Raw genomic sequence first — 13,633 nt, 5'->3', positions numbered from 1 at the left:
CTCCCCTCCCACCTCCCAGGCAGGGAGAGGGGCTGGAGATAGAGTTTAATCTCTAATGGCCAATGATAAAATAAATCATGCCTACATAATTAAATCTCCATAAAAACTGCTAAGCAACCGGGTTCAGAGAGCTGAGTTGATGAACACCTCAGGTGCTGGGACAGGAAAGGGAATGGAAGCTCTAAACAGCCTTTCCCCAGACCTTGCCCTATGCGTCTCTTCCATTTGGCTATTCCTGAATTGTATCCTGGATAACAAACCACTAATAATAACAAAGAGCTTTCCTGGGTACTGTGAGTGTTTTTTAGCAAATGATCAAGCCTTGGGGGGGATCATAGGAACCCCTGAATTTTTAGTTGGCTGGGCAGAAATGTGGGTAACCTGATCACACCATTTACGGCTGGTGTCTGGACTGGGGGCAGTTGTGTGGGGCTGAGCCTTTTTCATCTGTGGAGTCTTGCCTAACTCAGGGTAGTTAGAATCAGAATTCAGTTGAATTGTTGGGCACCTAATCAGTGTCCAAGAACCAGAGACTTAGGTGGTGTGAGGACAACACCTCTCAGTGAGAACACTGAACTGAAACTCCATCAGCAGCCTTGGATTCAAGCACAGGCAAGAAGAAATTCTCTCTCCTCTGGACCTCAAGCATTAGCATGGATGATACCAGTTTTGTTCTAAGACTGAGTTCAAATCTCCAGTCCAGAAATTACCTGCTCCGTGAGTCTGAATGGCTCCCTCACTCAGTTTCCTCACCTGCAAAGGCAGGATGATTATTCTGGAGGCTATTGGAATGATTAAAAAGATAATGACTATATCTAAAGTCTCTAGAGAGGTGTCTGGTGCACTGTAGGGACCTTAAAAACGGCAACTGATTTTATTCAAATCCTCAATAACAGGAGGCAGTCTGATGGTAGCACTAAGGTTCATACTGAGTACAGACTATTTCAGTTTTCTGGGTGATAGAATCAGTCTGAGATATTCCAAAGTAACCACCCCTTAATATTTCATTCATTTGGGAAAGTTGTATTGGGCATTTACAATATGCCCAATGGTATTCTGTGTACTGGGGATACAGTGAAAAAAACCTAACTCCTAGCCTCCTGGTGCTTTCATTCTACTGGGCAAAGACGGACAATGAAACTAAGTCAACAAGCAAATATATACATGAGATGGGGATACACGCTATGCAGACAAGTAAAGGAAGGCAAGGGAGGTAAGCAGTACTTGGGTGCGAGGGCTATTTTATATTGAGCAGTTAGGGAGCGAGCCATGGATCTATTGGAGGAAAAAGCATTTAGACAGAGGGAACAGCCATCGTAAGGGTCCTGAGGCAGAGTGTTCTTGGCATGTTCACAGAACAATGGCTGGAGTGGAGAGCGAAATAGAACAAGAAGTAGGAACCAGAGGTCGGAGGTAGAAAGGAGGTCATTTCCAGATTTCCGCTAGGACATTTGAGACCATGCTAAGGGTTCTGGCTCGTTCGTGAGTGAGATGAGGAGCCACCGGATGATTGTAACAGAGCAATGAGGTTATCTCACATGTCTTTTCAAAAGCATTCGTGTCGCTGTGCTGAGAATAGGTATGGGCAGGGAGTGGGCAAGAGTGGGAGGAAGGAGACCAGTTAGGAGACGACAGGTTCTCTCTGCAGTAATCTAGAGGAGAGAACAGTGGTGAGACGGCGTCAGACTCTGCTTGTTTTGAAGGACATGTCATGTTGATAGAATTTGCTGTTGGATATGAGGTATGAGAGGAAAAAAAAAAAAAGACGAATCCTAGGTTTTTGGTCAAGCCATCTGGAAGGATGGAACCACCATTTACTGAGATGAAGAACTAAAAGAAGCAGAGTTTTGAGGGGTGGGTGGGTGAAGAGAATAGTGGGAGGCTGGCAGGAGTTCAACGTTGCTTATGTCAAGTTGGAGATGCCTAGGAGACATTCAAGTGGAGTCCACTGGGCAGCTGGAGGTGTGAGTCTGGAGGACAGCAGCCCATGCATATAAGGACGCTATAAACAGGTGTTGCCCTTTCCACAATTTTAAAGAATTCAAGGTCCTGCTACTAGGGTTTCACAGTTCATCTAACTCTTGGCTATTCATAGTATGGCTCCTGGACCAGCAGCATGATATCAGCGGGGAACTTGTGAGACATGCAGACTCTCTGGTCTTCCTCAGACCTGAGTCAGAATCTTCAGTTTAACAAGATCCTCAGGGGATTAATATACACATTAAAGTTTACAGGCACTTGTCTAAGTAAAATCACCTGGGAAGCTCTAAAACTACAGGCCCCGCTCCAGAACCATAAAAGTAGAATCTCTGGGAATGGGCCCCCCACCTGCATATTTTTATCAAGCCCTCCAAGTCGTCCTTATGTGCCGTCTGGGTTAGATCCATGGATCTAACTCTTCACTGTGAGCACGTTCCCTCTGTAAGAGCAGGTTTATAATGCTAGTGCTCCTGGAAACCCATCTCTAAAGAAATGTGCAGAGCTACAATAGTATAAAAGTGTGTAACCAGAGTAACCATATGTCCTGGTTTATTGGGGATGGTCTCAATATAATTATTAGTGCTACCTTTTACTTTCAAAGGTATACTGGTTTAGATGATAAATTATATGTTCTTCCAACATAACAAAAAATGGCTCTATACTTTATATTTCTGGATGATGAAGTCACAATAAGAACAGGTAGAGCAAAATGACAGATGGCCCTTGTTTTGACAGACAAATCCAATACAGAGGGACTCCTGGTGCTTAGGTATTATAGATCTTATCTGAAATACGTAAATTCCCTCTATTGGAAGGAAGGTTGGGGAAAATCAGGCTCCTTCCAGGGGTTGGGGTGGGTTAGGTGTGGTTATAGTCTGCAGGTTACACACCAAAGCCAGGAGCTGACTGTCAGTCTGTGATTTTCCCAGGCCTCAACAAAACTTCTCCTTCCTTTTCCTTTAGGATCTTGTATTGTTCATTAGCTACTCCACCCACAAGCTTAAAGGGACAAGGAAAGAAGGTGACTAAAATGTTATTTTAGCCTCCCTGCTAATACACTTGGTGGGAAAGAAAATGGAAACATTTGGACTGTTTCTGGTTACCTGTGAATTTAAATCCTTCTGGCTCATCCTGTTTTCCAAATTGTTACCAGCTGGTTTGAGGGCTGGTTGAAGGCCTACTGATGGCCAATAAAATTAAAGTAATCTTGTATCTTTAAAACTACACAATCTTCCAGAAACAGGACTTGGAAGCTTTCCTTCCTGATTTACCAAGGACACAGAGAGGGCAAAGCAAGCACCTTCTCATGTTATCAGGGCCCTCCCCACCTCCTTCCTCCCTTCACCACCAATTCCAAAGTGCGTATGGAATTTCAAAAAAAATGTTTTTGAATGTAGATAAGAAACTATTTCATATTAATTTAAAACAAATATTATAACCACTAGTATACAAATGAACCCAAATGGAAAATCTATAAGTGGGAATAGAGACTTAGTGCTATGGATTGTATCAACTTTTCACAGTTGCATCAGTAGGATGGTTATGAATACTTCCACCAGGAAACCACAGTATAAATGTTTAAAACAAGTTCCATTCACATGTGTTTAAAATGTCTGGAAAAGAAACTACCAGGTGCAAAGTAAAATAGCCAGATGCTGATAAAACCAGTCGAAGGGAACTCTGTAGTCCTCTTGCTAGGTAACTACCATGTGTACGGGTATTGAGTTAGGGTCGGTAAAGCGTTAAAAAATACCTGTTGAATTAGAATGAGATTATCAATGGAATGTCTGCAGATTAAAGAGGTACTTTAATGGAGTGTGGGGGTGGGGGGAGAAGGGCAGATATTTGTTCTCTGGTTTCTGGGCTGCCAATCAGAACAATAGAGGGAAAAAAACAAACAGAACCTGACACATAGGTACAGAGAACAAACTGATGGATGCCAGATTGGGGGAAGTTTGAGGGGCAGGGTGAAAAAGGGGAAGGGATTAAGAAGTACAGGTTGGTGGTTACAAAATAGTTACAGGGATGTAAACTGCAGTATAAGCGAATATAGTCAATAATATTGTAATACTACGTACAGTGTCAGGTGGGTACTAGACTAATCGGGGAGATCACTGCCTAGATAAATGTCTAGCCACTACGCTGTACACCTGAAACTAATATAAAATAATATTGAATGTCAACTACAATTTTAAAAAAAGAACAAGCCAAAAAGGCAGAAGAGGTTTTCTCCGTGGCTGAGAAACAGCACAAGCGGATGCTTCCCAGCCCGGCCCTGGATCAGTAACAGCACTAACACCTCGAGGAAAATGTCTTGGACATGTTGTCAGTTAACCGAAGGCTTTTCCGTCCAGAGCTCCTCTAATGTGGAAGCAGGTGGTCCTGGAAAGCAGTGCTGCAAGGAGGCCCCAAACGGTCCAACTCAAATGCCTAGGTATCGTTCCTCAGTAACTGAGGCAGGTGGGCCTGCTGAGGGAACTTCTCCCTTTCCTTAGGCGTTTAGATGTAAGATTTTAAAAATCTTACTCTAAATTTTGTCTTAACTTAAATGTACTACGCAATAGGGCTTAAGTTGGTGAGTCAGTGATGTACAGAATTTTGATAAGGAGTTCTATTTTAATATAAAACTTTTAGCTAGGTCATGTGCTAAATACTGTGAGGCCCACCTAGCCAGGTCTGGGAAAACCCTTGCTTAGGATTAGAAAAGGAGGAAATATCAGCAATCAGAAGAACAATATCAGTGAAAGGAATCCCCAACCATTCAAAATGGCAAACTCTTTAAACCAATAGGATGGAAAAAACGCAGTAATGACGAACTTAGCCATGGATTTAAGTATATATACTGCAGGAGATGGGGAAATGCTCCCTTCTACCTTTCACGAGTTGTTATGGCTGGACTTCTAAGAAAGTTGAAAACCAGATTAACAGGAGAAAAACCAATTTAATATATGCACACAGGAGATCATAAATGATGTTCAGAGAAATAATGAACCAGACCAACTTTTTATATTTTTTTAGATAAAGAAACAATATATTCATGAAGATTTGACAGGACAAAGAAACTTAGGTTTGGATGCATATTTGTATGGAATCTAAACTAAAAGAGGGCCTGAGTAACAGTAAAAAAAATAATAATAAGGTTTGTTTATACAGGCTTTTGACCTCTGGATTCCTTAACTCTAGCAAATAAGGATTTCTCTCTCCACCCCCCTGGAGCAAGGAGGGCACCTTTCAGAGGGTAGATATATTTCCTGTATTCAAGGAGAGAAAGGGTCAAGGTGCCCTTTTTGCACTGGCTGCGCGTCACGCAAGTAACTTTAATTCAAAGTAATTGATATGTCACTGTGGAATCTTTGGAGCAGGTTTCCCTGGGCCCGGACAATGCTTAACACAATCCTCCAGCAGCAGGCCTATGGAGGTTTTCAGCTTCAAAGAAAGACTTAAAAAAAATAAAAATAAAAAAAGTGGTACCACTTGGCTTTTGTGGACCATCTCAGGAGTGACGTAGGACAGCAAATTCGCCACGTCAAAAATGTGTCTCTTTGGCATAAGGATTATTTTAGGTTGATTATTTATAAGAAACTGTAGACATAGGAAAAGCTCTAAAAACTGTGTAGGAGTTACCCTTTGGTAAGAGATATTTACATGTATAAGGGAAATCTCCATTAGTAAGGGTATCTCCCCACTTTACCAGGAAGTGGGGATGACCTTAACTCCAGAAACTCTTATCAGTGGAGAAAACAATGACTTAAATCTGTGTAACAACCTAACCCTTTTTTACAAGGCTTTTCCCCGTAATGTCCTTTAATTGACCTACCACACCCAATATCTTCTTTTGTCTTTAGCTGGCAACATTGTTTAAGGTGCTGACGTCCTCCATTTCAGAGAGTTACTCAGTTTTCCTAGGTCTCTCCCACGTACATAGGAGCTACACATGTTATTAAACTTTAACTTTTTTTCTTCTGCTAATCTGTCTCATGTCAATTGCATTATCAGACCAGCCAGAGGAACATAGATGGGTAAAGGAAAACATGTGTATAGGATTGTTTTATTGTTTTCACACATGTCTAATGGCCTGCACATTATATATATACTCCTGCAGTCAGTGAGGAAGGTAAATAAAAATAAGCAAGTATCACAACCACGGTTCATGTGCAAATAGGGAAAAGAATGTTGAGAAAAAAATAGCTTCCAGTCAGAGTGAGTCAGAGTTGGTGAGGCCAGGAATATCATTCCTTACCCTGTATGCAGCTCTGGACTCTCGGGTTCTTGCTTTAATTTTGCTTGCCAACATGAGGTGGAGAAGAGAGTTCGATACAGAAAGATTGGGTAAGCCTCCAATTCTTGCATGATTTGGTACTATCTTGGGTGAAACGTATGCACTGACAAATTGTGTTGGCAGAGTGAGGCCCATTTCTGCACGGGTTACCTGTGATGCCGAGAGGGAAGGGCCAGGGACTTGATGCTGGCCTCTTGCTCTGCCCCTCCATGCTCTCGGGGACCCCAAAAATGGCTCTTGGCCTCTCAGGCCTCTACGTCCCCACCTGGGATTATTTTACTCCAGGCTGACCTCCTAGTTACAGGGTCAGGTGTAAGAATCTATGGCACCATTTTCCCCAAGTTCTTTAAGACTCTCCAAAGAAAAATACCATGACAAAATAAAACAAAACACTAAACTACTGACAAAGAAAGAAAACCCTCCCTGGTATCTTTTTCCATTCAGGGAACAGCTATGCCAAATTAGAACTGGAAATTCTGAGCAATTTTAAAATAAGAAGCAGTGAGTTTTTCTTTGCCTCTACTTCTCCACAAAAGAAGAATTGCAGATGGAACCAATGTTTTCATGTCAAGGAATCATCTCCCCAAAGACCCTGCTTCAAAATCCAGGTTGAAGTAAAGACCAAGGAGGCAGGGGCAGCCAGCAGTGTAGCTAAAATACCCAACATTATAGTGTGTTCTTTCTGGTATTAATTAATGTTGCCTGGAGCTTTAACAAATATGGGAGTGGGGAAGCTATACTTGTGCTATTTATTATTTTTCTAAGTGAGTTCTCAATTAGTTCTATTGTTGACAACATGAGGGGGCTTTGCCAAACACTGGCTGGCCTCGCCTTGCTGATGTGATGTCTTCCCTTAACTTTTAAATGCAGGCCAGCCATAGCTCCTCTTCTACGCCCGGCTCTGCAGCAATCTCAGAGAGGAAGCCCAGAGTAGCATCTATATTGGTACCTCAAGGTCATGGTCCAACCCAGAGTTTTCCAAATACCTGAAGACTCATCATTTACATGACATAGTCCAGGCTCTGAGTCCTTTGCCCAGTTTGTCTGTAACTCGGAATTTCCTTATATAAGTGCCTCTTCTTGAGTCACCCCAATTAACAAACTGCAGAGCAGCCAAGACAAGGCAGGTCATTTGAAGAAATGCTAGTCTCAACTCCTCCTACATGCTAGAGAGCACTTGTTCTGTTTCAAACACTGAAATGTATGAATTACATTTGCTTGGAGTCACTCTAAGTCTGTCCTTCAGCTGGAAGGATCAAAATGGAATTTACTTTCCAGAAAGTCAAATCACCCACACTGACAGAACACAGCAGCGATGAGACACACAGTGCTGGGAGCACAGCTCTGCTCTGGTACCTGTGGCTCCTGGTCATGACCGCTGGGATCCCTCTCGTAGCTCTCTGCGTACAGCCTGATGGTGGCCCGCATGCCACTGGAGGAACTGAGACGGAAGATGAGCCGTGATGCATCTGAGAAAATGATCCTCAGACCCTGGGACCAAGAACATTCAGAATGGATCAGTGAACAAATGAATACACAGGTAAAAATAATGAAGACCTAGTCTAGAAATCAGCATATTTCTATATCTAAAGATACTCAGGGTCATGAAAACTTATAATTGGCTCTGGACAGTCATCCAAGCCGGACAGTGAGATGAACTGAGGCTACTTAAGGTTATCCATTTGTCTCTTTATTCTATTTCTGTTGCCTTGTGGTTAATGCTGGGGGAGGGTTAGGAGCAAAACTATGAACAGATGCTCAAGTTTCTTTGGTCTTGTGATGTGGGAATCAGAAAGAGGTGAAGCAAAGATATTTAATATCCCTGAGGCCAAAGTTAGTCTCTTATAAGCCTGGATGCAATGGAGGCATTTATCTATTACAGTAAGACAAATTACCCGTGTTAAGATTTCCCCCACATGATGTTAGGCTTTGCTTTAAGTTTATCTTCTCTTTGTTTCTTTCCTCATTCCCATATTCCTCTGGTAGCAAGGCAACCCTATGATGAAGTGCTCAGGGCTGGAGCCTCAGCTGGGTTCTAAGGGCTCCTGCGTACATCTTCATCTTCTTGGCTCTCTCCTTCCTTGTTGCTCATAAGAACTGGCCAGCAGGGTGGGGTGGGGGCAGAGCTGTGGCTGCACCTCAGTGCTGCCCAGTATTAATTTGTTTGGGGCTCATAATGGCCCCATTCTCTATGCATTTCTTATTAGTGGCAAGGATATTTAAAAACAAATAAAACTATAAGGTCATACCGTGACTGCCGTTGGAAAAAAATTTTCTTAAGACAACTGATAAAGTCATTGTTATAAGTAAGCATATTGGCAGGGTCCAGGGGGAAGAAAATAATGTCTGGTCACTTGTTAGTTCTAAAAGTCTCAGGAGACTTTGATAGCTGACAATTTCCCAAGGAAATTTACCCTTGCAACTTCTCCGTTCTCAAATCTTGTTTGTTAAGAATAAGCCGTTCTTAAAAAATATATTATACCTGCCATATAAATCTGACTGCCAATCTCTTACCCCGACCTTCCTCTGGTTATATCTGCTGGGGCGGTGGGGGAGGTGCACTATGATTCCATCTGAGTGGTTTTCTAATTTTTAAGTTTTGTAGGCATATTTGGTCCAATCCTAAAACAAAAAGCCTTAGTCTTGTTGGAGTGGTTCCAGGTCTGCCACAATTTATGTAACAAAAAGGAGTCATCTCCCTTCCTGGCAACCCAACACTTATGATACTAGTTTTGCAAACAGGATGATATTATCCAGGATTCATATATGGGACAGACATTTAGAGTTACCCTTAGGCATCAGGTACTGGACAAAGCCCTGAGTATATAAAGACACAGAACCTGTTCTCCACAAGTCTGGAGTAATCAATTACAATTAACAGAAACCATTTTCTTAACCACCATATGCTGTTGGAGAAGTGAATAGTTAGGGAATTACAAATGGAGAAAAGAAACAATGCCCTACTATCCAAAAAGAATGACATACCAAAATATGTTCAAACTGACAATGAAGCCACAAAGTTTCCACAATTGTATTCACAGCCATGTTTTTACAAACTTTTGAAGCTGTCATTTCTGTTGAAGCCTATTTTCCCATTGTCACTACATATGACATACGTGAGTTCATAATTTATTGCTCAGGACCATGGATTATCCATAAATTGGTTAAATATCTAAGGCTGAAGCCCTAGGTCACCTGTTGTTGCAGATTCCAAATCACTTGAGGCCACCTCCTCTTGTGATGACCTCCCAGACTTAACCCTTAAGGTAGCTCCCATTACACAATTAACACCCCAGATTAGTTTATGGCCAGTGGGACGTATTTAAAAATCCAGGTAATAACAAACCATCAACATGTATTATCAGCTTTTGACTAAGCCTTTTTACAGTGAAATCATATTATTTTTTTCCAAAGTGGAGCCGTGTCTTTGGCTGTACTCACAGAAGATGGTTAGAATTTACATCTAGTAGCCTGGAATAGATTTTGCATTTGAAAAGATGATAAAGGAATAAGTAGCATACATCAGCCTACTGGAAATAATCCAACATCTCTCTTTCCTAAGGGACCAACCAGGCGATCTTACTAGAGAATCCATGTTACTTGGTGAGACCTCCACGTGGGAACCTCACAATTCTCTGTCTGCGCATGAAACAAAAACTTTAGACCCAGCCCAGTACTATGCTGCAAGAACCCTTGTTGAGTGTCACTTTCATGTGTGAATAGTTGGATTGGATTGCTTTGGGGTCTGCACTTTCCTCCGATGAAGGTAATGAATTTGCAACCTAAGCATGAGCATGTTCTCTGCAGCATGTATCATTACCTACTATCAGTTAAATTATGAGGCTAAAACCACCATTGACCAAGACTTGCCAAGTTTCTAAATGTGCTGTAATTCTAACAAAAGAATAGCAACAATGTACTTTGCCTTTTTTTTATTTTATTTTACACCAGGGGTTGGCAGCATAGTTTGTTGGCCAAATTTGACCTGGCACCTGTTTTTATAAATCAAGTTTTATTGGAATACAGCCAAGCCCATTCACTTATGGATGGTCTGGGGCTTCTTTTGTGTTACAACTGCAGAGCTGAGTAGTTATGACAGAGACTGTCTGGCCCACAAGGGCTAAAATAGTTTATTTTCTGGCCCTTTAAGAAAATGCTTGCTGACCCCTGCTATAACCCATTACTTTATCTACGGGATGGAATACTTATCCTTCATCCCTACTGCATAAAATAGAAAAAATAACCATCTACCTTATCAAAAGCCTAGCAGAAAGAAATTATGAAGACTGTTTTGAGGTTGTCCAATCCATTCATTCCCCCAGATAGTCCAGCTTCTAGCCATAGAGTCAACTGGACATTTATTTGGCACAAATCAACCTACTTCTGACCACCCACTCATGACAGAAGTGGATTTACTGAGTTGCATTTTAATTTTACATCCTCACTTTTATTGCAGGGTCTGCAATGCACTCTGTTATAAAATCCAGTTTTGCAGTCACTATAGGAATATTGTTGGAGACTATGAAACTCCACATGAGACATTTCATCAAGAGCCAAGTGTTAGGAAAGGCTTTCCTTCCCTGAGAAACTGGTAATTTTTTGTCTTTCTGACAATAAGAACTTTATAACTAACCATAGTTCCCTTTTCAATATGGCTGCCAGGACACTTAATGCCAAAATTGAGGTTTAGCCCAAGTGGATCCTTATGACTTACATAACTATAAATTTTTCTTCTTCTGTTCTTGACTCTGTACTTATTTATATTTTCCATAGTCTTGATTTCTGTTTCTTATTTATATTCTAACAACTTCATTATGTGTTTTTTTGCTGCCACAAATCCTCTTGAAAAACCAAGGCCCAGTGCAAATGAATAAAATAAGTCCCCATCACAGCCTTAACCCTAAAGTGTTGGAATTGCTGAATAACGTCTTTGGGTTCTTCATTAGTTGATAAGCTCTGGGAGGGCAAAGCCTTAGGTTCCTTGTTCACCATTTATCCATATAGTTTAGGACAATACCTGGCACACAGTAGGCTTTCCTTAAACACTTGTTGAATGAATGTCATTGCATTTCAACTGGCGTGAGCACCATTTAAGGACTCACAGGTCAAATGAAAACAAACTCATATTCTCCATTGGTGAACTCAGTCTAATGTATTCACCTTGATGGGCAGTTGTGAGAGATAAATAGAAATCATCTGGTATGTCACCATTATGGCATCCACTCTACTGTATCTACTCATCCTGCATTTTTAGGCCAAGGGTCAGTTTTGCTAAAAACAATTGAGTTGAACTGTGGTGGGTTCCTGTCACCAGTTGTGTGAACTTAGACAAATTATAAGCCCATTAACTGCCGAATTTTCTGCACATTGGAATCATCTGGGGGTATTTAAAAATATTGATACATGGCTCTTACCCCAGATATTATGATTTATTTGTATGGGGTGTGACTTGGGCATTGGAACTGTAAAAGCTCTCCAGTGATTCTAATGTGCAGCCAAATGTGGACACCACTTTAGTGGCCTCTTTTGTCTGGGTCACCTGTGAGGTGTGATCAAACAATACAGTGAATGTTTAAATTTTTAAAAAAATTATTACAGTAAAAGACACCTTGCCATTAATCCCCCTCAAAATACACCCCCCTCACTTCAAACACACTTATCCCGTCATCTTACCACCTTCTGAAGCAGTTCTGGAAGTCCTCTTTTGTGAGTGTCTTTAGTTGTGCTGTCATGGTTGCCTTGACGTTCTGAATCATTTTGACTTTGAGGAAGAGCCAGAAGTTGCACGGTGCCAGATCTGGTGAATAAGCTGGATGAGGACACACTGTAATATTTTTATTTTATAGAAATTGCTATATACCAGAAGTGATGTGTGGCATGGAGCGTTGTCATAATGGAGGATGATTTACACTTTAAAACACACCTTCTCTCAATTGTAGCTCACACCTGACTGACTGCTCCCAACAAGTTGAAACTTGTCACACACTGTTACTAAGGTTCGATGCACCGCTTCCCGTATTTAAGATACATGCCTTTCAGTAGGATGGCACTCAGCGGCAGCATTCACTATATATATATTTTATCACAATGGAAAGGTTCCGTGTCACACAATGCTTCTGGGATGGCAATTTCTGTCAAATAAAAACATTACAGTGTGTCCTCATCCACCTTATTCACTGGATATGGCATGTGTGATTTTTTGGCTCTTCCTCAAAGTCAAATTGACCATGAAAAGTCAACGTTTTGAATAAATTTCAGGCCATGGAGGCAGCCACAGCAGTGCAACTAAAGACACTTACAAAATCGGGCTTCCAGAACTGCTTTAGAAAGTGGTAAGAATGATGGGGTAAGTGTGTTTGAAGTGAGGGGGAGTATACTGAGGGGAATTAATAGCAATGTGTCTTTTACTGTAATAAATTTTTTTTTATTTAAACATTTACTGTATTGTTTGATCACACCTCATACAACATATATCAAGTGACTGGACTATACTCCAAGTCAGTCTTAAGGAAGATCACTTTAAAACCCAAGGTTTCATGCATATGCTACCATTGCACTGGGATGTTAGGAGGTCCATAACACAAGGGGATAATAAAACATCATCATGCTGCCGAGTTCTGAAAGCCTCCTCCTAGGGCCTTGTCAGCAGGAGAACCATTACAAGTATCTCATCTTAAGCCATCTGACACTAATTGTTTTTAACACAACCTCCTAAGGAATTGCAGAAGCAACAGTTAAAATCTGTGACACCTCTGATGCCACAGCGGGTATAGGAACTGGACTATCCAGGTTGATACAACAGCCACAAGCTCAAGAATGTGTAAAAGATACCCTTATCCATTAGAAGATAATGTTAATTATGGGGTGGGTATCCAAAGGGCACTTCAGTCCAGGCTAGCATTTTTCTTCCTTTCAAGTGCCCATACTTTCACGCCTCAGTGATGAGGATTTTACCCACCTTACCTTTGTCCCAGTGAGGACTATGTGTCCCCATGCAGCTATCTCCACACAAAAATCCTCCAATCTGCTTCCAGTTATCTCCATAGCATTTATTCCCCACCCCCTCCTCAGATTTGCCCCTTCTTTGTTTTGCTGTTCCTGGAGAGTCAGTTTGGAAATGATACAAGAATAAAAACTGGAAAAGCCAGGCTTAAATTCTGGCTTGGCCACTTATTAGATGGTGGCCTTAAGTAAGTCACTTAAGCTCTCTAAGCCTTAGTTTCCTGAAAAGTGGATGAAAAATAATATAGCCTGGCTTATTGGGTTGTTGTGAGCATCAAATCAGAAAATGCATGCGAAAAATGCTTTGAAAATTATAAATCACCATATAAATAGTACTATTAAGTTAAAGCTCTTCATGAGAATGGTGCTATG

The 13,633-nt window shown here is 41.3% G+C and overlaps 1 protein-coding gene across 1 annotated transcript in view; it reads right to left on the bottom strand.

The window, feature by feature from the left end:
* PGM5 (phosphoglucomutase 5) overlaps positions 1 to 13,633 on the bottom strand; it is a 177,557-nt gene that overhangs the window by 22,604 nt on the left and 141,320 nt on the right. Inside the window, exon 10 of the mRNA XM_019730342.2 lies at positions 7,616 to 7,750. Coding sequence (XP_019585901.1) covers positions 7,616 to 7,750 — 135 coding nt within the window. The remainder of the gene's footprint in view (positions 1 to 7,615; positions 7,751 to 13,633) is intronic.

This window comes from Rhinolophus sinicus, linkage group LG04, assembly GCF_036562045.2.
Source record: "Rhinolophus sinicus isolate RSC01 linkage group LG04, ASM3656204v1, whole genome shotgun sequence".
Lineage (NCBI taxonomy): Eukaryota > Metazoa > Chordata > Mammalia > Chiroptera > Rhinolophidae > Rhinolophus > Rhinolophus sinicus.
Note: the sequence above shows the minus strand (reverse complement) of the source record. Positions and strands in the feature narration are given on the sequence as shown.